General features: G+C 41.2%; 2 protein-coding genes across 4 annotated transcripts in view; both read right to left on the bottom strand.

Annotated features, from left to right (window-relative positions):
* Positions 1–19304, bottom strand: part of gtf2ird1 (GTF2I repeat domain containing 1) — a 36498-nt gene extending 17194 nt beyond the window's left edge. The window contains exons 1-9 of one of the 2 annotated variants that reach the window (XM_061740288.1): positions 18942–19304; positions 9214–9343; positions 8597–8738; positions 6751–6924; positions 6415–6598; positions 4629–4942; positions 3400–3495; positions 2956–3039; positions 2160–2343 (exon numbers count right to left, since the gene is read on the bottom strand). In XM_061740288.1, coding sequence (XP_061596272.1) covers positions 2160–2343; positions 2956–3039; positions 3400–3495; positions 4629–4942; positions 6415–6598; positions 6751–6924; positions 8597–8738; positions 9214–9339 — 1304 coding nt within the window. In that variant the 5' untranslated portion in view covers positions 9340–9343; positions 18942–19304. The remainder of the gene's footprint in view (positions 1–2159; positions 2344–2955; positions 3040–3399; positions 3496–4628; positions 4943–6414; positions 6599–6750; positions 6925–8596; positions 8739–9213; positions 9344–18941) is intronic. The other variant, XM_061740287.1, reaches the window with a different exon arrangement.
* A 3152-nt stretch (positions 19305–22456) lies between these two features.
* The window catches only part of clip2 (CAP-GLY domain containing linker protein 2), a 48065-nt gene continuing 43585 nt past the window's right edge, over positions 22457–26936 (bottom strand). For both annotated transcript variants that reach the window (XM_061740285.1, XM_061740286.1), the window contains 4 exons: positions 26439–26598; positions 24853–25041; positions 24411–24470; positions 22457–24333 (listed from right to left, as the gene is read on the bottom strand). In XM_061740285.1, the coding sequence (XP_061596269.1) occupies positions 24322–24333; positions 24411–24470; positions 24853–25041; positions 26439–26598 (421 nt within the window). In that variant the 3' untranslated portion in view covers positions 22457–24321. The remainder of the gene's footprint in view (positions 24334–24410; positions 24471–24852; positions 25042–26438; positions 26599–26936) is intronic.

The following is a 26936-nucleotide window of genomic DNA, read 5'->3' as shown; positions in this document are numbered from 1 at the left end:
ACTGCATGCGATGCGAGCGAGCGAGCGTCAGTGACAAAATCAATTCCATTGCTTTATTTTCTATTGGACTGTCCTAACTGGCCGCGAGCGACGCAGCGCGATACACCGCGCCGTTTTGAGCTGAACATTTGTCGGACGCCCTGCTTCTATTTTCTTCCTGTCGCTCGCGTTGAAAGCGCTTTAGGAAACGGTCATGGATGAGGAACGGCTGGTCCAGTTAGTTGAAATGAAAAGTTATCTCTATGATACCTCCTCATTTCACTACAAAAACCTCAATAAAGTGGCAGCTGGCATGCAGTTACACAGTGTTATAGTGGGCGTGGTTTGGATTTTGGTTACGTAACGAAAGTGAGCAGAATCTGAACAGCTCATAAAAGCCACATCACACTGGATGGCTCATCCGGGCGGCTGTACAGACACTGCAGAATTTGTTTGCTTTCCTCCTTCTCTGAGTTGGCAGGCTGAGGGGAGACCACTTTATATATGTTAAAGCAAGAGAAAACGTGTTTTTCATAATAGGTCCCCTTTAAGCTACTCCTCCAGAGTGGTTTTAACAGCACACAGAACCAGCACCGGTCCAAATACCTACAGTATGTTTGGGCTCCTGAGCTTCAGCAGAAGTTTACAATGTATCTGATGTTTTTCTTCATAGCAGGGTGTGGTGGAACCTCCACCACCGTGGAGGTGTTCAGAGGGTGGGGGTGAGGCAGGTCATCTCTCCCACCTGGAGATGTGCGGTACGGTGGTACGACGAGCCAAACATGAGACCCAACGGGTGTCTATGACCGAATGAGAGAGGCTCATGCCCAAACCTAACGAGTGCAGAACACACATGCCCGACACTGCTGGAGCTCGTACGTCAGTGGAAAAATAAATAAGTATTCCTTTCCAGGAATAAATACGACGTGGACAGAGTTCAGCCGAGGTGTTCAGCACTCTGTCATCCTTTTCACAGGTACAATGAAGTAAAGCTTTACTGCAGCTGACGTGCACAGCTGCCAGTGAGTGGGAGCGCTGAATTCTGCAGTAAGTAAAGAAAATCAAAATCGAAATCTGGATAGCCAAATCAGAAAGCAGATGTCTACCTAATGATAGGGTTAGGGTTATATATGTCAGGATATCTGAGCGTTTGGATCCAGTCCAGCAGTTTTACAGTCAGTTGTCAGAAGGGGCTGCATGTGAGGCTCCTGGACTTCATGCAGTTCACTGGTACGACCTCCACATAACCCAACACTAAGATGATGTCATAATGTGGACCAGTACAAATATAGATGCAATATTTACATCAACAGGAAATCAGAGGTCATGTGCCATAAACAAAACACTGACGTCTGCAGCGTTCTCGTCATGTTGGGAGTGTTTCCAGTTAGAGCAAAGAATCTCAACATCAGGCTGATGGTTTGAATCGATAACGTTCACACGGCTTTAAATGACACCTCATTATTAAAACAAGCCAGGCAAATGACTGGATTAAATGTGTTTATCCATTGAACCTAAAATTATGACACTGACTGAACTCCTCAGAATTTGAAACTAGAACTGAGCAATTATTCCATAAGGCATAATCTGAAAATAATTAAAAACAGATCTACACCATTTAACCAGAACCACATTTTGGCTTCAGTTAAACAGAGTCAACTATTAGAGATACTTAAAATAATAAAACAAATAAATAAATACAAGAATTAAAAGAAAGAAAGAAAATCACAAGCTGCATCTGGAACGTCTCTCAGACTAAATGGGAATGTGATGCACTTCTGAATTAATCACATTTTCAATCTTTGCTAATTTTATTAACACTAATGAGCTGCCTGCAGGGTTCACTAAAAGATGTGTTATCTCAAACAAGACATGCTGTCTCATTTGAATTAGCCTGCACAAATGCAAGGAAGAGAAACCATTAGTGCCAACGTGCCAGCGCGAGTCCTTCATGAATGGAAATGATTTACCGCCGAGCAACACACGAGACATTTAATGGACGGATAGCACCGGCTGGCTTGTTCACTAGAGGCTTTCTGAAAGCTTTTATGAGAGAAATGTGAGAAGGAATGCCATTCTGCAGTCTGGTGATACCGTACATTCCTTTAAATTTGATTGCAATGTTAATTTACGATAGTTACAATTTCCACTGCAGACCGTAATTTTGAAACAACGGTTACCGTTTGACGATGAATCGGATTCCATGGCGCTCGTCGAGGATGCGTTTGAGCTTGGGGACTCCGTACGTGCACGGCCTTTTGAAGGGGATCTGGTCAGGGATGCCGATGATCTCCACGGCTCCGGGGTCACAGGCGATTTTGCGGTACGGGACAGGCACCATGTGATCTAAACCCAGCGCCTCAGCTGGACAGAAGACAAAAACAATTATCATAATAATGCTGAAAAAATGTCTCACTGATGAAAAAAAACAAAAAAAAATTGTTTAAATAATTGGTTTTAACTTTGAGGGAGTGATAACTGGTGCGGCAGGAAGCAGATCCATGAGTCTAATGTGGAGTCTGGGAAAAATCAGAAACGCTCTCTTTGAAGACTTAAATAAAAAGGGCACATCAGAGAAAACATTTGAAGGACTGGACTTAAAAACCAGCTGGTTTTTTTCTGGTTGACTTGTTCCCCACGCAGTTTTGTTGGAATGATCAGTTCAAAGTGGCTGCAAATGCAGCTCTGGTGTATGACGGAGGAGCAGGCGATTAAAGTAACATCCAGAGATGGAACCATCACTGCATGAAGCCTGAACACACACAGACCGCTGTGCTTTTCCATCCAGGTCCTCAGGACCCGCCGCCCTGCAGGTTTTAGCTGTTTCGCTGCTTCGACTCCACGTCTGCTAGAGAAGATTAACATCTAAAACATGCAGGGTGGGTCCTGAGGGTATGAATTACAGAACACTGATGTACAATATGTGAAAGTGATGCCCACTCAGAGTCAAAGTGCAGAGACGGAAACCTCTCTCACCGTATCTGCTGTTGAACAAGATCTGAACACATTCTCTTAAAGTGTTGATGTCCTCCGTTTCCCGAATAAAGGAGTCCCATTTTTCTGAAAGAAACAAAAAACAAGAGACCAACTGTCAATGATTTCCATTCATTCATGATTTCCATTCACTAAATAAGATAATTACCACATTACCACTTTGAAACTTCTCTCAGCGTCCCCATGATATAGTGAGTAAAACAATAGAACAGTTTTTTATACCCAAACCTGAACCATTTAAAAGAAAATCTGAGGGAAATATTGGCAACGTTTGGTATCAGCCTGAAAGGTTGTAATATATCCAGAAGTTTCTTGGTGTCGATTTAGAGAGCCTTTCGTATTGAAACTGCCTTTATTGATAAACATACATGTTGCCTTCGGTGTAATAAACGGCTTTTATTCTCTCTGTAATAAATTCAAGCCCACCTGATTTTTCGTGTACGATGGAAAACAGCAGCCTCTTGGAAATGTGGATCCCAGGAGGGCTCTGACCCTGCTCGCCAGGTAGTCTCGTGGGCTCATCTGGAAGTGTATTAAATCAACTCGGATCCGTTCATGTTTGGCAGAAATATTCAGTAAGCACCCAAACATTAACAAGTCGAACACTCAGCTTCGCCACTACAACCCCAATCCTAAAAAGGTTGGGATGCGGTGGTGCCTTTCTTCACATTACACTGGGACTGACAGGCGCTTTTATCCACAGAGATTAACAGGGGCATACAATCAAGCCACAGTAACATAAATCAAAGTAGGTGCAGGTAGGTTAAACAAGTGTAGCTGACACGGCACTCAGGTGCAGTTCAGGAAGTTAAAGAGAGGAATTGTGATACAAAGTTCTGCTTTCGAAGAGATATGGTATAAAGTAATTGTGCGCTGAAAAGGGGAATGACTTCTCTGAAGGAGATGGTGTCTTGACAGGATCCCGTCAGAGGTGGAGCCTTCAGAGCAGAGGATCAGTAAACTGGATGGTGTCTCTACTCTCTAGTCTGGGACCCGTGATTTCCACTTAGCACCAGTCTATTGTAAATTTGATTTTCTCAGAGTAGATGGGTGCATTTCTTTTTTTTGCTGAATAGTATCTGCTCATTGGTATTTCTGAAACCCTAAGTTGTTCTTACAATACCCCAAAATGTCTCCAACCTGTTGCTAATTGACTTAATTTACTACAAGATATGTACTTGTCCAGTCTTCTGGTGTCTGGTGATGTCTCATGGACATCTTGCCTGCCTTCAAATTAAAGATGGACCAATATTTTCAATGGAATGAAAAGTAATGCCTCACATTCAACATTTCATGTGTTTTCTGTGATCTACCATGAATAAATTGTGGGTTTCCAAGATTTACAAATCTTTGAATTTGGTTTTATTGTAAACATATTACACAGCATCCTAATTTGGAACTAAACAACTGAAACACAGTACAAATCATTTCTCCTGGGATCTGTGTGACGTGTGTTGTAGATCTCAGAGGTGCGTCTGCAAACTGAAGGATATGAGTCAAACGATTCCTTTACAAGAAGAAGTCATTTCAAAGGGATACATCAGCTGACATTAACTTAATCCGCTTCTAACCACATTGCAGCTGGTTTACAAATTTTCACTGTTTCACAGTCATCTCCACTGAATCTAAATTCAGCACACGCATGCTCAGCTTACCGATGTTGCCGTCCTTCAGAGAAGAGACCTTGTCCGCTCCCGCGGCCCAGTTGGCCAGCCTGTCTTTGCCCAGGTTGAGGAGGGATATTGGTTTGAAATCCTGCTTGCCATCTGGATGAGGTTTGGAGGACATGGGCATGCCGTACAGGAAGTTCGACAGAGCAGAGCTGCTGGAGTTGGCGTGATTCGATGACGTGACCGCCTGGGCAGATGTCTTGCCTGGAGGATGGCTGCTCGGCGTCATGGCGGCGGTGCAAGAGTTGTGATTGACATCAGTGCTGGACTTGGCTTCTCGAGACAAGTCTTCTGGTTGTCTGCGGATCAAAATCACAACCAATAAGAAAGAAAATTAGAGGGTCGGCTTCGGTGAACAACTGCATTCACATTTGTTTTATTTCTGTTTGGGGAGAACATCACCTTGATAACCTTTTACAAACAATAATAAGTGTTTAATGGCATTTTACTTATTAACTCCTCACCTCTCGTCCTGTGTCTGCAAAAACTAAAATGCGGCAGATTCACAGTGCTGCATGTTTTCGTTTGAAACTTTTCATTATTTAACTTCATTATACAGCAGCAGAAACAGGAAATCCCCAATTATAGCTGAGCAAACTGTGGACAGACTGAAAAAAGAAAAATCTTGTGCTTAAATCGGAGGAGGTTTAACAAAGTTTGATTGATGATCCAATTAAGATTTAATGAGGCCATATAGGCATTTAAAAAAAGAAACAAAGCAGATTGTATTCTGCAGGATTCTGTTTTTTGACACAATGTGGTTATCCTGATAGTTCTGCCACACTGGGCTCCACCGAGACTCCACAAGCTACTGGTTTACTTGCTAATTGGCAAAACCACAGGCTTTATGATTTCTACTGCATGTTTGTTAATCCTCTCCCTTTCTCTATCTGATTTTTATAACTGTTGCGCAACTGATAATCCTTCAAATGTACAAACCTATTTCCCAAAACTACATTGCTGTACAATAAAAAAAAATTAAAAAAAGCAAGCTGTGATGGACTATTTCATGTTCACAAAACCCTAAAACGCAAGCTGCTCAGTGGACATTATGGTGTAGATTGCTCCCCACAACTGCTTCCCTGCCAACTAGAAGGGCAGGGGAACATGAAACTGATCAATATTTCATCATAAATGTGTCAAAAGAAGGCATTTCTCAGGTTTGGACTTGGTTGTTTATACAACTAACTGGCAGGAAACTACTTGAGAGGACAGGAGGACACGGGTCAACAGGAAAAAAAAAGGATCCTCTATGCACTTTTCTGCTTTTGTGCGTGCACACAATCTCAGTCATGAAAAAAAACTCAAGAAATTTGTGTATTTGGCCCTAGAAAGTCCAGTGATAGTGAATAGATACAATTAAAAGGCTTTGTTACAGCCAACTTGTGCTGTAGATTAAAAACAACAACAACAAACACACTTGACAGCTTCTCGTCCAGCTGCCCCTACAGATGCTAGTAAATATGATCAAATGTGTTCTAAGAAGACCACAACCTGGAGGAGGATAGTTCCCAAGCTGCATTAAACCCCTGTTTATCCATAACTAATACACTACAGCCGGTCTGCTAGCAATTACTACCTCTTGGAGATGCCAAGCAGCCATGTGCTTCCAGCTACACACAAATATGCATCTCTAGGAAGCATTACAGGCTAAACTGGAATAAGTTATTTGATGTGAAACAGCTGGTTTGATAATAAGGTACAAGCGTTTAAACAACAGCCAGCTCTCCTCCACAGCCGTTCATAACTGCTTTCCGCCTCTCAGAATCACCTTTTTACTGTGAAGTGGATACGGTGGCTCTGCTCCAGAATCTTCATCAGAGTCTTGCTGTCGTACTCTGACGGTTTCTTCAGGGTGACTCCTTCAGGCAAGCCGTGGGCCACAACGCAGCCAGGGTCCTTCTGGATCCACTCATAAGGCATGGAGACCAGGCTGCTCTTCCCCAGAGCCTCACCTGCACAATGCATGAAGCACGCTGAGCATTTTGGTGCCAAGCATGTAAAATAATACTAAAATAATCCCAAAGTGGCTGCATGAGGCTTTAAATTATCCTGAGCTGACCCCACTGTTGAATAGCAAGTTAAAAAAGGCCTTGTGACTTCTTACTGTAAAGAACAGTGAAGACTTCCTCCACCATCTTCCTCAGAACAAAGATGTTGGACTGAGCATCTGATGGAGCTCGGTGTTTCCCGTGCTCTCCGTCCTTACTCTTGCTGAGGTCACCCTCCTGGTCTTTGGTATGGACATTAGCTGCGCTCAGATTCTGCACACACGGCACCCCTGAAGACAGATCATGAAAAGGGACAATTTTCAAAAACATCAAAAATATCAAGCGCATATAAACACTGGAATTTTTCTCAACCCACAGTATGATTATAAAGAACGTATTAGTTAGCTGTATTTCCCCAAACACAGAGGACTGTGTAGAAAAGCTATTAACATACCAACAAATGAAAAATACTCATACAATGTATATATTCAATGACTTGTTTTCATCACAATGTCTCTTAATATACTGTAATTCAAATACGTCAATACCCATTTTGTAGTCTAAGACCGCAAAAGAAAAAAAAAACTGAAAGCAGAGTTGTTTTCATCCTATACAAACACAGCAAAGTTAAGCTGCTGTTTCCAGTAACAGGCTGAACAAACTAACTCCACCTTCAGAAGTTCAGAAATCAAGCCCTAACTCAGAATGAACTCTATGAACGCCCTAACTGAATGCAGCAGACGCAGACAGTGCTGTGATGTTGAGAGCTACACCTACACAGGAGAGGTGACAACGGCGGAGTTTACTACTGATACACGTCTGAGTAAAGACGTGTCACAGTATCTTTGCTATGAATACACCTGTACTTCAGCTGTAGAAGGAGATGACAAGGCTTTGACTTTTAGCACATCTGAACTTATAGCATGGGCTGCAATAAGAAACCTTCATGTGCACGCCTGGCCGACACTTCAGACACATTATGATAATAATAATAATGATGGTAATAAATCACAGTTTTATCAAACGTCTCTTCAATATTGCAGTTGATTTATCACATGGATGGATCACTGGAGCCAGTACATGTGATAAATTAATTTTAATCTTAAGAGTATTTGTAACGTAATGAATTCAATCTTTTTATACTTTAGTGCGCTTTTTCAAAGACGTCCAAACCATATAAACACTTTCCTCTGCTTTCTTTACACTTGAATAGACAATTAAATAAGTACTCTTGTAATAACACAGTTTGAATTCATACTCTAATCTAAATCGAATTTGTAAATGAACCACATGATAACTAAAGATTGACAGCTCCATTGTCCGTAAACCAGGTAAGATCAAAGCGTGTAAAGAGACATCACAACCCCTACGACTGATCGGGGTCAGGATCTCAGCGCTGACTTGTTTTTTAATCCCTTCACTTATGACCTTATAATAAAAGCAGAATGGAAAGTAAGACGAGTAAAAACAAGAGGAATGGTGTCCAAGTAATGACAGTAATGGAAGCGTTTCAATGCTCCATTAGTTTCCCAAGTTGTAATCCGTAATCATGAGTTCATCTCTCCGACAAATATCTGGCTTGCTGTTTAAAAAGTGCCAGAACTGCTGAACATCAATGTAGATTTGCAATTCCAGTGGATATAATAGCTTTTGTAAATGAGCTGTGACAAAGACAGTTTGTTGATTTGTAATTTAATCTGATAAGAAGCTAAATGTGGGAACGCAACTACTCTGCTGATTTGATTATTTCATGTTGAGGTAATTCGACATGAAGCAAATCTGCACACAGCTGCAGTTCCTCCAGTTTTTGGCTGAATTTGCCTTTGTGTGATCACAAAACGGCTACATTTTGCACTGAAACAAGTGACAAAGGCTATTTTCTGTAATTATCTCCCCCTTGGGGTTTTGTTGAGACTGGCAAACAGAACAACTGGTGGAAAACAACAATCAGACAGGGCTCACGGCAAAACTTGTAGAAGTCTGTTTGGATTTCCCTCCTGGAGTTGAGGAACACTCTGCCCTTTTCTGTTCCAACAGCAATCACGCTGTCCTCGTGCACGGTGACACAGGCCACTTCTGCGTTGAGTTTAGACATCGCCATGCACTACAACACAAGAATACAGGAATCATTTTCTTGCAAGGCGTAACCAGAAATGCTGCAGAAGAAATCATGATCAATCAAGAGATTTGGGTGAATAAAAAAAATGACTTTTTGGATTATAAAAGCCAAAAAACACATGAAGATCCATTTTAAAGTCTTAAAACAGCCCCGCCCCTAAATACCTCTGAGAATCATTGACCATTTAGCTGTAGAGAGAGCCTCTGTAAATATTCCCCGGTCACAGTTTGGGCTTTTTGCGTTACAGGCCTCAAACATTATGGCTTAAACAACTCTCTAATTTCTCCTTTAAGCATTCCTGTTTGATGACTATAGCAGACACTGCCAGAGACTTTCACATACCTTTTTATCACTGTGATCTGCACCACAGTTTGACTGAACTCCCATTGCCCTTCTTATAAACAAGTGTTATAGAAAGTAAAGTGGAATGGCCCTGTGTGATGGCTTATCTTGAACATACCACTGAGTCCAGGGCTGACACGAGGCTGGTGAGGATCTCCTGCCTCGCCGATACCAGTGGGACCTGTGGCTCGCCGCGGGAGTTTGTCCTGATGCCATCACATGCCAGCTTCCTCATCTGAGCCATGCCTCTGTGAAGACAACATGAACACGGTTAAGGGGAGGCTGCAACTATGTGACACAGACATACCCTGCCATGTCCATTCAATATCTTCAGCATCCCCATAAGAGTGTCCTCTTAATGCCGTATCCCCAAACCTCTTCTTACCTCCTACTAGGAATGGGTGATATTTTACCGTTCATGATAAACCGTCAAAAAAATTCCCCACGGTAAGAATTTGTCATCTCACGGTAAAAACGATAAATTGAGGAAAGAAAGAAAGAAAGAAATGAGCAAGAAAGAAAGAAATGAGCAAGAAAGAAAGAAAGAAAGAGAGAAAGAAATGAGCCTGAAAGAAAGAAAGAGAGAGAGAAATGAGCCTGAAAGAAAGAAATGAGAGAGAGAAATGAGCCTGAAAGAAAGAAATGAGAAAGAAAGAAAGAAAGAAAAAGAAAGAGAGAGAGAAAGAAATGAGCCTGAAAGAAAGAAAGAAAGAAAGAGAGAAAGAAATGAGCCTGAAAGAAAGAGAGAGAGAAAGAAATGAGCCTGAAAGAAAGAAAGAAATGAGCAAGAAAGAAAGAAAGAAAGAAAGAAAAAGAAAGAGAGAAAGAAAGAAAGAAAGGAGCAAGAAAGAAATGAGCAAGAAAGAAAGAAAGAAAGAAATAAGCATGAAAGAAAGAAAGAAAGAAAGAAAGAAAGAAAGAAAGAAAGAAAGAAAGAAAGAAAGAAAGAAAGAAAGAAAGAAATGAGCAAGAAAGAGAGAAAGAAATGAGCAAGAAAGAAAGAAAGAAAAAGAAAGAGAAAGAAAAAGAAAGGAGCAAGAAAGAAAGAAAGAAAGAAAGAAAGAAAGTAAATTCCTGTTGATGACGTTTTTGTATTGGTATTTTTTTTAATCGTCATTTTTATCGTTATCGGGATAAATGCCAGAAATTATCGTGATAAATCTTTTAGTCCATACCGCCCATCCCTACCTCCTACACCACTTTATTCCCATATGCCATTTCCCTGCCATTCTTCATCTCTTAGCATGTTCTGGATGCCATGGATCCACCCTGCAACTATCCTCGTGTCCACTTCCGACTGATGGGACTCTTGTCATGATGAACATGACATTTCTTAGTAGACCGTTCCAAAAAAAAACAATAATTTAGATGGCTCATCAACTGACTGAGATGCACGTCTATGCCAGGACTTTTGAACTGGACTATATGGTTGGAGATGATCAGAGTTACCAGACAATGTCATAAGAGGCCCTGTGCACCTTATTTTCACTTTGACAGATCAGGCAGGAACAGAGATAGCAACTTTATGGACAATGAGGAGTGTTTAAGTTTACACCACAACTGCAGGCAGTATCAGACTATACTGCAGCAGAAGCAACAAGTAAGTACAGATAATCTAAGTAAAGCATGAAAATAAAAGTAAAGAGTCAAACAGATAGGAAATGTTAAAGAAAAACTGCCTGGCTAAACCCAGGCACTATGTTCTCATGGCAACTGAAGCCCGTCTCCTTGGAAACTAATCTCAGGGCATTTGAACAATGCAGCTCTGGCCTTTAATCTCTCCAGACACTGGGAACCATTATACTAGCCTCTGGCAAACCCAAACCACTGACTCAATAGAGAGAGAGACAGACAGAGGCAGAGAGAGGGAGGGAGGGAGGGAGGGAGGAGGGTGTGGTGGGATTCAGCTGCACCAGTCTGAACGTGCCAAGTCTATTGGCCATCTAAATCTGCCTCCCCGGAGGCCACAGCAAACATTAGCCCCCTCCTAAATTATTATGGCCTCAAAATAGATGGCCTCTTTCCCTCACATATTTAGAAGGCAGAGGAAGTCGCTTGGAGGAGAAACCGTGGGGATAAGCAGAAGCTCCAGATAATGCCATCTCAATTACTTCAGAAGCTCAACTGTAATGTTGGAATGAATACAGAACAGTTCAATGTGGAACAACATCTGAAATAAAAGCAACAAACAGCATCTTTGAGACTGTTGTGAAGTGAAAAACAAAAGAAATCTTCAGTTCTTTGATGTTTTTTGCTCTGTTGTGATAGTGCATGATGTAGGATTCATGGACATGCCAAGCCTGTTATCCAGAATTACTCTGAAAGAAGTTCCCATTAGCACAAAGAGAAAGAACTAAGTCGAAAATCCCTCTTTGTTCAAGTTACATGTATTGTCATTTGACATAAATGGCTTTATTTCTTAGTTTTTGTCCTCGTGTGCCACAGTGGCACGGAAACAACTCTCACAATACAAAAGAAGACAATATTTTTATCTGTTAAGACCAGATTTTCTTTGCTTATGTTATGATATGATGTTAAATAAAAAAGGACAGAGCCTCAATCAATGTCTGGTTATGATAAATGTGTAACAGGGGGTTCTTCTTGCATTTTAAAACACTGGGCAAACTGCCTGAGTGTCATTTGGAGCTAGGCTTTTAAATGAATCCAATAAATCCTCTTTAATGGGGACCCAACATGGTCAGTCATGTAATACATCTGCTTGTTGACAAGAGCAGTGCTAAGAAATATTAATGATCGCATTTAAAAAAAGAGGAACAAGACAAAACTGAAGTAGCTATCACAGCTTAGTATCTTCTTTCCCGTTTAAGCAATAAAATAATAATAGCTGGGTCGTTTTTGGAATCAGACATGATGTCATTTCATTGAAAGGTGTAAATTTGAGTACACCTTTTGACTATATGAGATGGACATAAACCTGTGTATGTATCGGTGCACGGCAGACATGTTTGTAACTAATGTCAGTGACTGTAACCATCTTGAATCTAATTCTGACAAGATACAGCCATAATGTGGCTGTGAAGCTTTATATTCCTATAAAAAAGTTTAATTAAGGCTCAAGTTAGCTAAAGACAATCTTAAGAATGCAGCAGTGATTTTGTTTATTGTCTCATCTTCTAAAAGGACTGCTTCTGGTCAGTGAGTGGGGCAGATCCATTATTGGCCAGGTCCTACTGTGTTTAAAGAAACGTATGCAAAAGTGCAACATTCACCAGTATCAGTATTCAGGATGAGGGAACTCGCCGGGCTTTTCACCGTTGTGCTCACCAGCACAGCTGTTTCCACTTATTCTGGTTCAGCTCAGGTGAAGGCAAAAGCTTTGCAGACCAAATTAAATTGCTGTTTGCTTTATTGGTGAATCACAATCAGCCGATGAACAGCAGCAAGTAGTGAAAATGCTTTCAAGATATCCTGGGGAGTTGTTTTAACAAGCCCCAGAGACATATCTGCTTTTATGTGAATGGTTCAACACTGTTTATATATTGGTGCTCGTGTCACACAATGGCATCAATTCAAGATGTAATATGCAAACCCAGCTAGACATTACTCGGCCACTGGGGCTGTGACCTGCACGCTGTGGTCAATCTTTTACACCTCCTGCCCACAAAGGTGAAACAACAGCACCAACACACATATTCTAACATAGGCAGCCTTTTTCTGTTTGTTTGAATCTACTGTCCATGTGGAAATTCAGCTTTTGAGCAGTGAAAACTAATTTTAAGGATGAAGTTTTTCAGACACCTTGACTGTACCGTTTGGCTTGCGGCACATAAGTATGTTTACGTGATACCATGTGTGCGGTTTGTTGTCATAATATGCCACGATCTCCACTTCATTGACATGGCAATGCAACTACCAGAGACAATCTGAGAATGAAGTTGTTGTTAATGTACAAATGGAGAGAATTGTCTTAGTCTTTGAGGTGCAACAGCTTCGGACTGTCAAACAACAAGACAAGTGTGCCGCACTTATACCGATTCTAGAAACACCTAACAGCTGTGAAAGTTGTGCTGGTTGTACTTTAATATAGATTGAGACTTTTTAAACTAAACAGTGCCTTATGAATATGTTTTTTTATGTTTAATGGGGGGCTTTTTTAGAAGTGGTTGTGTGCATGTGAAGCAGGCTTGAGGAAAGACTGGGACCGATGTCAACTAACTGCAGCTTGGACATGCCGACACATTCATCAGAGAAGTGTGTGGAGTTAAGAAGGAAGTCTGAAAAGGCCTGTAAGCAGACCACACAAGCACAAACGTAAAACACAAATGCTGTGCACAGAAGTGCTCAATCAATCTTAAAGCCAGTTCAAAGGTTGGATTCCTCAAGTAACTGAAATGCAAATTTTTGCTTTAATTTTCTTTCATTTTCAAAGAAGTTACACTGCAAAACAGTCTTAACTTTAAAGTGACCATTTAAAGGGGACCTATTATGAAAAACATGTTTTTTCTTGCTTTAACATATATAAAGTGGTCTCCCCTCAGCCTGCCAACTTAGAGAAGGAGGAAAGCAACCAAATTCTGCAGTGTCTGTACAGCCGCCCAGATGATCCATCCAGTGTGATGTGGCTTCTATGAGCTGCTCAGATTCTGCTCCCCTCGATACGTAACGACGGAGCGATTTACATAGGTTGGCCTCCGATGCGTGAAACCACGCCCACAACTAACTCCGCAGGCAGAGCTTCCGCCATTTTTTCGTAGCGGCGTATCGGGTCGTTCAGGCAGCCAATCAGCACAGAGCCTCATTATCATAGCCCCGCCCACTCAGAATCCTGCATAGATAATGAGGTTAGAGAATGAGAAGATAAAGACATGGCTGAGAGGCTGAATTTCTAATTTATTTAGCAAAAACAATCAAAAGCTTGTTTTTAAGACATTCAAGGCCTGTTTAAAATAGGTATTAGATGTCATAATAGGTCCCATTTAAGTATCTGGATAGCAGACAAGAGTCGATTTCCATGACAGAAGAAAACAAAGGTAAAGACTGTATTTTCATTCATCCCTTGGACTTCCTGTAAGCCGGGGAGTGGCTCCACAGCTTCTATCCAACTTTTGATGACAACAAACAACATAATCCCCATGTTTATGCCTGGGGTCTGACCCTGCTTCCTTTTTCATCTCTCATGTCAAGATGCTTAACTTCTGATAAACAAGTTGCATTGACGATAAACTGAGAACCAGGGTTCAGCACCACGCACTGTCAATTATTTAATTCAACTAAAACTACATAATGATTTATATTGCTGTGAAACCAGGCTCTCTTTACAGTCGTGAAAAAATGTAAAAGTCTTATTTACTTTTACATTGAATAAAAATACTCATGGGCCATTAATTCAGGTCATTTTGGACTAAGTGTTTCCCTCTAATTACTGAATAATTCAGTGGAATGAAAACACAAATAGGAACAACTGTAATACAAGCTGAATTGCATATTGCATATCTCTATCTATAAACTTTTACATTCCAGTTTCAGTACCAGCACTGGCAGTAACAAGTTTATGTACAAGAGGTAATGCAGCTGATTTCCAACAAGCAGCAGGAACCGAAGAGAATCAACTGTGATCAGTGACTCAGGAACTTTGCAGTAAGCTTCACGTCTCCCTGCAGAGCTACTGAAGGAGTTGTGGTGAGACCTTCTTACACTGGAAAAGGCTACAAGGACAAATACCAACAAGTTAACATCAAAGGAGGGCGGGAAAAGAATGACCATGTAAAGCTATACCCAGGAGAGAAACAGTGAAACCACAGGACTTCAGATATATGTGAATAAACTCAAGATCTGCACTTTCAGAGGGTGTGTCGTGTTTAGTTTATAGCCATTTTATCTTTTGAATCTAAATGTTCATACAGTTAAAAGGGGACACGTGTCCTGTGTTTTTCAACGAGATGACACAAAACTCTTGACGTCTTCATGAAAAGTCTGGCATATAAAGTTTGTTCTCTCCTCTAGATTTCACATCCCATGCAAATGTACGAGGTCAAATCCTTATGCAGCTCATAAATTCAAGTTATGTGGAAAAAAGTGCAGTTTTATGCACAATTATTCCCCCCCCAAAAAACACAGAAAAAGTGTGTGTGTTTTTCTTTTGAGGGCCAACTACACTGTGGTCTATGGTGTTGAATAGTTAGTTGTCATCACTTCAGCTACTTTTCAGTGAACTTGACCTGAGTTGTGAAGTAAGTCGGATTTGGTCGAGGAACACAGGCGAGACGAAGCCGGGATCCAGGAATTCAATCACAATGAATGTGAGATTAGTTAGCATCATGGGTATAAAATAGCTAGAATTGCTGGTTTGTGGTATCAGGAAGTAAGGTGGACCTTTTACAATCAATTGCCAGACTTGTTTGACCCGCCCATTTGCCCATCTATGGATCAACCAGAGGTCTCAAGCTAGGCCAGAAACCGTAATACACCACTTCCGTCTACTCACTAAGTTAGTGGTAACGTTTAAACTCGAGCAACAACAGAGACATCTGATTTTCTCAAGGTGGCAAGAACAATAGCAAAGTTCATTATGGCCAAGACATTTTATGAGAAGCTCAAATGCATGAACAACCGGAGGTGCTCACAGGACCCTCCAACTGCACCACACACACCGCAACAGTAACAACAATACAACCAATGGTGAGCCATCATCGCTTCCTCATCTGTCATCGTCATGTAATCAAGCTTACTCAAACAATCAGCGGTTTGTAGCCCTGCGTCATGTAAACGCAGCACATCTGAAACAGGATACTCCACCGTAAATGTCCACTGGCAGCTCTGCAGCGCTTTCGGCACGGATTGGCTGATGGAGCTGGCAGGGCCAGCTACCTTTGGTTGACATAAGATGGGCGCGTTCCAGTTTGCTTCCAGGATAACATGGAAAAACAGGAATGGTATGGAAAAAGGGGCTGCAAAGTTGTTCCTCAGAAAACCTCCACAGTCTATGGCGTCCCTGTTGTGGTCCCTGTGGAGCTGATACTCTACAGCCACTGGCTTCTCTGGATTTGAGAGGCGGGTCTTACTAACATGTCAAACCTGCAAATCTGAACAAATGACCACTGAAAAACCTATTTCAGACCGAGACAACCAGATAAATAGAGACAGGTAGTTAATTCACCGCAGACATCCAACTTTAAGTTTCCAAGATTGTTATTATTTGTTTTCCTTTTCAAATATGTCCCCTTTAAGGTAGGTAAGGTTTCACTCCAGTCAGCTGGTTGAAAAGATTTTGGACATGTCTTCTTCATCTACCACTGAAACGGGACACACCCACAAAACACAGGAAAGACTTCACTCTTGTACAGTCTTTTACAACATCTGTGTCTCTCAGTCTGTCTTTTACAATATCTGTGTCTCTCAGTCTGTCTTTTACAACATCTGTGTCTCTCAGTCTGTCTTTTACAACATCTGTGTCTCTCAGTCTGTCTTTTACAACATCTGTGTCTCAGTCTTTGTCTTTTAAAACACCTGTCTCAGTGTTTTTCTTTTACAACATCTGTCTCTCTGTGTCTCTGTCTTTTACAACATCTGTGTCTCAGTCTTTGTCTTTTATAACATCTGTGTCTCTCAGTCTTTGTCTTTTACACATCTGTGTCTCTCAGTCTTTGTCTTTTAAACATCTGTGTCTCAGTGTTTGTCTTTTACACATATGTGTCTCTCAGTGTTTGTCTTTTACACATCTGTGTCTCTCAGTCTTTGTCTTTTAAACATCTGTGTCTCTCAGTCTTTGTCTTTTACACATATGTGTCTTGCCGTCTTTGTCTTCTAAACATCTGTCTCTCAGTCTCTTTTACAACATCTGTGTCTCAGTCTCTTTTACAACATCTGTCTCTCTCAGTCTCTTTTACAACATCTGTCTCTCAGTCTCTTTTACAACATCTGTCTCTCAGTCTCTTTTACAACATCTGTCTCTCAGTCTCTTTTACAACATCTGTGTCTCAGTCTTTGTCTTTTACACATCTGTGTCTCTCAGTCTTTGTATTTTAAACATCTGTGTCTCAGTGTTTGTCTTTTAAACATCTGTGTCTCTCAGTCTTTGTCTTTTACACATCTGTGTCTTGCAGTATTTGTCTTTTAAACATCTGCCTCTCAGTCTCTTTTACAACATCTGTCTCTCAGTCTCTTTTACAACATCTGTCTCTCAGTAGGGATGGGTATTGGGAAGGACCTCACGATACGATACGCATCACGATACTTGAGCCACGATACGATACAAATTGCGATATCCCGATTATGCGTTATCCCAATATATCGCGATATTCTACATAGTTCACCGAAAAATTTAAAAATGCATTACACATCTTAAAATCCAAGTTGTATATATGTACATCAGATGATAGTGATAATGCATTGGACAGACTGAGTCAAAACAATGTAATACAAACTTTCCATTTTAATTATGCAACATATTTGCATGAAAAAACACACTGAAACACAATGAAAAGTGCAGTGTGTATTATTCTTAGATACAAAATACTCAAGATTAAATGCAGTGTCTCACCCACACTGAAATTGAAATCACAAAAATACAGTACAGCTACTTGCCCCTGACTTAAAATGACAAAAATAAAATGCAGTGTCTCACCTACACTGAAATCACAAAATAAAGTGCAACTAGGGGTGGGCAAAAATATTGATACGGCAATAAATCGCGATACATACATTGAATATCGATATTGTATCGGGAGACTATGTATCGCGATATATTGCCGTATCAATATTTTTGCCCAACCCTATCTCTCAGTGTCTTTTTCTTTTACAACATCTGTGTCTCAGTCTCTTTTACAACATCTGTGTCTCTCAGTCTCTTTTACAACATCTGTGTCTCTCAGTCTCTTTTACAACATCTGTGTCTCTCAGTCTCTTTTACAACATCTATGTCTCTCAGTCTCTTTTACAACATCTGTGTCTCTCAGTCTCTTTTACAACATCTGTGTCTCTCAGTCTCTTTTACAACATCTGTGTCTCTCAGTCTCTTTTACAACATCTATGTCTCTCAGTCTCTTTTACAACATCTGTGTCTCTCAGTCTCTTTTACAACATCTATGTCTCTCAGTCTCTTTTACAACATCTGTGTCTCTCAGTCTCTTTTACAACATCTGTGTCTCTCAGTCTCTTTTACAACATCTATGTCTCTCAGTCTCTTTTACAACATCTGTGTCAGTCTCTTTTACAACATCTGTGTCTCGGTCTCTTTTACAACATCTGTCTCAGTCTCTTTTACAACATCTGTGTCTCAGTCTCTTTTACAACATCTGTGTCTCAGTCTTGAGAAAATCCCTCCAAGAAGCGACTACTTTTTAATCCAGATATGATAAACTGCAGCAGTGGATCAGAAGTAAAGACCACAGACAGATGTCATGGTCAGAACTACCCAGCTGTATCAAACAGCTCACAACAGAACCACGTTAACCCGTCCATCCTCCCGTATTTATGTCTCTTTTATCCCCCCGGCTGTCTTTGTTGTCCTGTCTGGAGCAGCTTCAGATCCAGATCCAGGTCTGTTTTCCTGCCATAAACCCAGCTGGCACTAACTTGGGAGGAGACCAGAGCAGTCCTCGCAAACACAGCGAACTAAAACAGATGTTTATAAGCTCCATAGCTGGTTAAAGCTGGTTAATGTGGTTAATGAGCAGCGTTAGCAGCATTACAGCAGCTAGCCGCAGAGCTAACGGGCTAGTGTGGCTAGGCTAACCCACCCACAAATTAGGTTATAATCCGGGGTTTATAACCCATTTAAAACCCGTTTATAACCGAGTCACAAACGCACAGCCACAACAACGACCCCGTGCACCGATGCACGTAGGTGGGGGGTTGAATACAGGTGCAAAAACGGGGAAATCTCACCCGAATTAGCGATTAAATAGCCTCGTCTCTGCCGTCAATCCCGGAATATTCCCGGGTTTAATCCATCACAGGGCCCGCGGTTCCGGTCCACTACGTCTCTCCGCACGTCGCTAGAACCGAGCCGTAATCCGGATCATCCCGGCTCCGTGGCCGAGCCGCGGTTGAGCGTGTTTTCGGGGTTTATTGGTGTTTAGTTTGTCCTCCCGCACCGAGCGGAGCGGCGGGTCCTGGTCCCGTCTCTTTGTTCTGTAATCCAGTAACAGGGAGAGACACTCGCCCCGCTAATCCCGGCCCGAACCAACACCCAAGCTCATTGGCTGAGCTTTACACACGGGATTAGCGGACCGGGGACCGGACCGGACTACAACCAGTACTCGAGTTGAGGGGGGATGAGGGGGGTGGCATCCCCCCGAAATAAAAACGGTCAAAATCATCCCCCCTTTCCATCCCTTATGTTATTTCATCAATGAATGTGGTTTTACTGCTATTTCAACATTTAGAGTCATCACCAGAAAAATAACTTATTTGACAATTTTCACCTGTTTCAAATACATTTTCACTTGAAATAAGTAGAAAAATCTGCCAGTGGGACAAGATTTATTTTCTCATTAGCAAAAAAATCTTGTTCCACTGGCAGATTTTTCTACTTATTTTAAGTGAAAATCTACTTGAAACAGGTGAAAATTGTTGTTTTTCCAGTGATGAGTCTTGTTTTAAGTGTAATGAGATTTCTTTACTAAAATGAGACATTTTAACTAGAAATAAGACAAATATTCTTGTTAAAATTTTGAGTTTTTGCAGTGATCCATTTTACTTATCCTGTGAAGGACAGAGTCATATTGATAAGTTCAGAAAACTGTTTTTTATTGTTGTGTTTTGATGTATTTGATGTAAGCCCAGTGGATATTTAAAGCTTACAGAAGGCTGCATTTAAATGCTTCTATGTCATTCCTGCAGTATTTCTGCAGGTGTTTTGGTCAGTGCTATTATTTGTGATATATTATATTATTTGTAATCAGCACAAATTATCTGTCCCCATATGATAAAATCCACCATCCCCCCCTGATTTTTTTTTACAACTCGAGTACTGACTACAACTGTGGGATCAGGTGGACGTGGGTTTATAGAGGATTTTCATTAATGTTTCAGTCCGCGGGCTGAGGATATGGAACAAGTTTTCAGTGGAATTAAAGCAATGTCCAGATATTAAACAGTTTAAAATAAAATACAAATATTATTTTTCAGAGGTACAGGGATGAGCAAAATGTGTGGGTGCAATAATACAGTGTTTATTTTTTATTTATTTATTTTTATCCTTATTTTCTTACACTGGTCAGTAGCGTGTGTTGTTACAATGTTTTTACAATGTTGTTGTCTTGTTTTTTTTTTTTTTTTTTTTTTTTTTTTTTTTTCCTGTGTGTGTGTGTGTGTGTGTGTGTGTGTGTGTGTGTGTGTGTGTGTGTGTGTGTGTGTGTGTGTGTGTGTGTGTGTGTGTGTGTGTGTAATTATTGTGTATAGGCAATATTATGTTTGCATAATGTTATGTTGCACACATTGCATATATTAGCTAGTCATATTTAAGGAGAGGGGGTGAGAGTTTATAAGTTTTACTTCTTCTCACTCCCTTTCGAATATGTACTCACTGTGTACATACTAACTGTATGTTATGTCTCATGTTAAGACGATTGTCTTATTTCTTTCTTTTTTTTAAATATGATTCATATTCGAAATAAACACTACTACTACTACTACTAATGTTAAGCTATTTTATTACCCTTTTTCTTCCATTTATGACGGTTGCCAACTCTAACTAAACTAAAGTCCCGTATTGAGCTGAAAAGGGACGCACATTGTCCCGTATTAGTGTGGGTCAAAAAATAGTCATAAAATGCCAATGGAAAATGGCATTGAGCTGTTGAGTTCATAAGTTATTTTTTCTGTTTTACTACAACTGTACATTCATGGTCTTTGAGGCACACATATGTTTACAAGTTTTCTACAGACTTTCTGTTTGCACTTTTGTTATTACACTAAAAATGTGCACTATTACAGGATGGATGTTCTGCTTTCTTTCTATTGTTTTATACATATACATACTTTTTTTTTAAATTTAAGCAGGACAGGTTTCTGTTTAAGAAAAATACTTATTTTATTCAGTTTATTTTGTTATTTTGTATTAAAGTGAATAGCTGGATAATAATGTGTTTCCATGTGTTCATGGCATTCAAAAATATGCATCTAATTCAATTCAGGTTCGAGTCAAATAGGTAAAAAAATCGTTTCACTCACAAAAAAAGGGGCTAAAAAAATTAACCACGACAGGAAGGGTGAAGGCAATCGGGTTGAGGTGTCCCTTATTTATTTTGCAGGGAGTTGGCAACCCTATTTATGACCCAAACGGAACCTTCAATGGTACCTCGTGTGTTATTCTGAATCCAGCGCGAGATACACGTCGTGTGGGTGTTAATTGTTCATATTAGTAGATATTAGTACATGTATGTGGATCAAGGATGTTATTTTGTGCACATCCTCTTTTTGGTGTGTTGTTTATGTCATTCGTTTTACATTGTCTCTGTCTGCCCTCTGAGGACAGTAAAGTTAAAGTTTAAATTGATTTACTGTCAAAGATTATATGATCTACTTAAAATGGGAAAAAGTGAAGAAAATATTCCACTTGCACTTTATTAGTGTTTGGACTCATTAAAACACCCGGCTCTGCCTTCATACACGACCCGGGGTGAAGTTGTGGGGATAGCTGTGCTGCATCCAGATTATTTTTAGGATTAGGATCTGTCAAAAGTGGATATACAGCAGTTACATCATGGAAGTTATGCCATGACTATAATTTTGGCCTAAAATAGCTCAAGCCTGCTTGAATGTGGAGTAAAGTTCACGTGTTATCTTCAATCAAACGCACTCTGGAACCATTTGTAATAATATTTAACCATAAATCCTGCACATAATACACTGTGACCCTGTTTGGTTGGGTTTTTATGCAACTTGTATAAAACCTCATGAGCAAGAGGTAGATATGTACCTTTTTATTCGTGTCTGCGAACATTTAATCACTTACTTAGTCAGACGTCAGCAGTAAAACCAGAATGCTTTTAAGTGAAAATCTGGGACAAGTGGATAAGAGAGCCCACTTCCGTCAAGGCCAACCACTAAAGATTGATACCAGGAGGTCAGACGTGTTAAAAGAACATGTAGTGTCTTTATGTTCCTCCATTGTGGAAATCATTTTTCCACATAAAGCGATCATCATTTCCTCTCCACATTTTAATCACAAATATTTGCTTCAGACTGGTAAATGATCCACTGTTGCGTATAACTCGGAGCTTGCATGTGCAAGTGCTGATGGATGGTTGAATAAGTTATAACTTTCTAAACCCTCGTCATGTTGGTGGCTGGAAACATGACGCCGCCCAACTCAACTCAGCAGAAACAACCTGTGTGTTGTGCTTGGCTTTAAAAACACAGAAGTGACACCAAGCAAAGTAAAACACCATCAACCATTTACCACATTGTTAATATTTAATGACTCAATCTCCAAAAACAGGGCAGCAATTATTCAAAGGGTATGAATCCTCCAGGCCATGTACAGTAATATCCAATATAGAATTTGAGTTTCGACTAGTCGACGAGTGCCAACCCTGCATGTTCTGTGCAGGAGAGACGACTCCAAGCTTGCTACGCAACGCTGGCCTCGTCGTATTGTCACGTGTAAAGCAACAGCAACCTGCAAACAGAAAAACACATCTGCCTTTGGAAGACTTGCAATATAAATCCAAATGAAGGCCAGGGGTCATTAATCTGGGCGGGGGCGAGGGACACATCCCACATTCGTTGTACGAGGTGACAGCCCTTCAGTAGGATTAAAAGGGGGTCAGTAAAGCAATCCAGGGACATTTTAAGACATAGAAGTGGATCTGCTGGAGTGTCATGTCATTCTGTATATAGTCCATTGATACCACAATATGGAAGTACAGTAAATAAAAAAAACTAAACAGTTATAGCAGACAGACCCATACATGGCCAGACTGCATATGAAGGAATGAAGAAGTCAGGAATAATTTATTACATCCATTTAAACCAGGTGTAGCATCACTCAAAGCTGAATTCAGCAAACCCTCCAGATTAGTTGACACCAGTCTGAGCGGCGAGTCCGCTGACGTCCGGCGTCCCACAAAACACAACCACAGAAACAGCTGCTTTTAGGGAAGGGCTCAGCGGCCTCGTTACTCAGGGGAGGATTAGAGGCCAAGTCAGCGTCAGTCTTCTGAAAAACACTGCTGAGCCTGTGCATGTGGGGTGATCCCATTATTGATCTGTGATCCATCAGTGGCTCTGCATAACCACCAGTTAACAGATTCATTATTGTAGTACTCCTGGATGCAAAAGTACAATACATTATTTTCTCTTGCATAAAATCCTTAAATTAAAATTCACACTGTTTTGTACCTTTCATTTTCCTTACATCCAGATGCCCCTCGAAGACTCGCGTGCTAAGACTTTTACCCACAAGAGAATGACTGGGGCTTTTTTTCCCCCCATACGTTTAGTGACTGATTTCATATTAAAAGGCTGAAATAGTGTTTACAGGCCAAACATGTGACAAGGCATCCTACAGTTTTGCAAGAAATGGTTTCTGGAGAAGAAGAAAACGTTTCAAATGCATACACGCTGACCAGAGCCCTAACGGAATACAAAAAGCTTTAAAGCCCACCAACTTTGTTTCCGACTCATAAAAGCATGTTTTTGGTGGAGAAAGTATTTTCATTCATTTTTGTGCGCTACAACTGCTAACTCAAACCAGGTATGAGTTACTTTGATACCAATTCTCATGAGTTAAGGTGACCAATGAGCCAAATTTGCTAAAAAATAGTCAGAATTCATGTGTGTCACCGGCCAAGACGGCCCCCCTACAGCACAGTGGATTATCCCAAAGAAACAGCAAAGGAAATGTAATAAATAAAAGAAAAAAGAAAGCGATAGAGACACAGCTCCTCAGTTTTTCATGAAGTTGTCCATCAGCAGTTTCGCTTCCCAGATCAGAATTCAGAATTGTCAAAGTTCTTCAAACTTTCTACTGTAAAGCATCAAAAGTTGCCATATTGTATGTTTTCAGCAGTTGTCCCAATAATATCTCTTAATGTCCATTATTTTTATAGTAGTTTAAGCTTCATGATTGGCTAATAGGTGCTTTCTGCAACGACACATAAATTCACTTGAGAAAGAGGTTTGCTGTTTTGGTTTTAAGTGTAAACGGAAATGTTCTTCAGGCATCGTAGCAGGATCAAGGAGATGTGTCGGAGAAGCTTCGTCTGCGCGTCCCAGGTCGGTCCGGGTCGTGTCCCCCGTCTTATCCGTCCGGTTTGTATCAGTGTTGTTCCTGAGCAGCAAAGGAAACATGCATTCAGAACACCTCATCGGAGAAATGGAGGACGAATACGAAGAGAGAGTACCGACATCTTGAGTGCCATCTGACTCCTGGTGATGAATCCCATTAGCTGAATTTGCACCGTGGGCCTGAAAGACATAATGGACATGATCCATCATAGTTGCCCTTGTGCAGCCTATCTTAAAGTGAAAAAGAAATAAAACAGAAAAGAGTCACTAACAATTTCTACTCACTTCTGGTCTCGTCATGAAGTTATAAAAAGCGCTGAGCATTTAGGCCGCTATTTCCATCACTATGTTAAAACATGAAGAGGCAATATAGAGCATCTTGTATCATTACCAACTATGAGAACACACCTGAGCGCAAAGTACTTCTCAAAGTCGTCGATAATTCAAATTCAAAGTTCACTCTGCTTGTTCTTATGAACAAAAATAACATAAAAACACATTTTGTGAGTTCTGTGCAATTATTGCAACTTCTGGCTTCTGGCTACACTAGACCTTAATTTACCGGGCTTTTATCGGGACGTTTACGCATGGCCTGGACCAGCTGGTCCACCTGCTGGTTGTGCTCCAAGGCGTTCCTCAGGGCGTCCTCGGTGCCCAGGAGCCGCTGGCGCAGGCGATTCACCTCCGAGTCCAGAGCCGAGGGTTCTAGCATGGAGAACCGCCGGTGGTCGGGCGAGGACCGCTCCCGACCCTGAAACACACACAGAGCAGGAAACTCAAGTCTGCAAATGGAAATAAACGATCATCATACTAAACTCTCCCGAGAGGTTCCCCTGGATCCCAGGAGCAGCACCTGAGCACCTGAGCACCAACTTAAAAGAGTTTATACAACAAGGACAGAAGTTGGGTTACATGGAAACTAAATTTTAGACTTTAACGTCTCAGCCAGCCCGGCCCGGGCCCCCCCAGTACGAGTGGGGACTGGATGGATAATGTGAGCATCGTGAGCACTGAGTGTCCAGGAAAGCGTGATATAAATGTAATCCATTATCATTATTATGTATTTGGTAAGTTTGAAGAGGGTACTTTTATTAGTGAAACAAGCGGTCCACTCCATGGTTGAGTTTTCATCTTGGAGCTGCAAAGTTCCTAAAAACACAACCAGCTGGAGTTCCATCCCAAACCACAGAAGCGGTACTTGGGCAGTGGTTCCAATCAGGGAGGAGCTTTCAGGAATTAGGTGAACATCATGTAACCAACATGCTAGCTGTGGGGGACCGGAGGGGAGCCGTGTTGCACCATGTTGGCCACTCGAGGCTGCCACTCAAGGCTGGCTCCAAACGGGAAACCACAGTTATAAAAGTTAATAGTAGGAATATAAAATGTTAGCGGGCAGGAGTCGGGGGGAAAGTGAGGTCTTTGGGAGTGATGCCATCTCTGATTCATGTGCATGAAGAGAAATGAATATGAAATAAATGGAGTCAGTAACAAATTTAAACATGACTGCAGAAGCTATAAAAGCTTCCCGAAGTTTCATAAGTGCTGAACTTTGTTTTAAAACTTCCAAAACCTTTCCACAAAGTGTGGGTATTTCCTCTCCTCCGACCTGCCGAATCAGAATAACTTAACTAAACTGGAAGCCCGCTGTTTTCATCTCCTGCTGTGGAGAAGTGGGGAAAGTGCTTGGTGGCCGGAACCGGGCCTCAACGGTGCGTTTCATTTTCTATGGCTATTCAGGAAAGAGTTCCTGGTCAGGAACGCCTCATCGGGTTGGAGTTCACACTCGGAAAGTTTGAGAAAGCTCAAGTAAACTTCTCATTAATCTTTCTGTGTATAACAGTTCATTCATCTTGTTCAGGTCATACAGTCAGAGTTAGTTGCCCCGTTGCTAAACTGCAAGCGCTAAACACCACAGATAGTGTTGTTATTGATTAGCATTGATTAGAAGGGCGGGCGGTGGCAATAGTCAGTCCCATGTCTGGAAATGCAGAAGTCCACATTCTTCTGTTTTCTTTTGAGTTGAATATTAAATACTATCTGCAGGACATGTTAGCCATGTGTGATGTTCATTTCTAACAGAACCATGTCCAAAAAGCTGCCGAGCAGAGCCAACGTTTCCTGGATGTTCCCAGTAACACTCGTCCTCACCAGCAGAAGCAGCTTTTCTCGCAGGGTTCTGATGTCGTCCTGCAGCTTCTGCTCCTTGATCTTCCACTCAGCTTTGTGCACTTCTCGGCTTATGTCTTTCTCCATGTCCCGCGAGTGACGGTGTGATTCCAGGAGCAACACCCTCAGTTCATTCAGACTCCTGGGGTAAAACAACAACACAGTCAGCTTTCTCTACTTGTCTTCTGGCCCGCAGGACTGAAAACTGGACGGCTCTGAAGGGCAACAAGGATTAAAGTCATGGCAACTGTCTGTCAAGAATGCTTTTACTGGATGAGCAGAATCCTGCTGATAAACAGACGCTTATTACTTGTAAATGTCTTTCATCATGCAGTTCCTTTATGGGAAACAAAGAATTGAGTCAGGAGGCCTGAGGTATAGTGTCTGTGGCGTTCACCAACCCATTACCAGACTGATAATAAAACTATTTTTACACATCACGTCTGCATGCACAAGGATATCAGTTTTCACGTCTGTCAT

This window comes from Cololabis saira, chromosome 14 (genome assembly GCF_033807715.1).
Source record: "Cololabis saira isolate AMF1-May2022 chromosome 14, fColSai1.1, whole genome shotgun sequence".
NCBI classification, from domain to species: Eukaryota; Metazoa; Chordata; class Actinopteri; order Beloniformes; family Belonidae; genus Cololabis; species Cololabis saira.
This window is presented reverse-complemented; position numbering and strand designations above follow the sequence as displayed.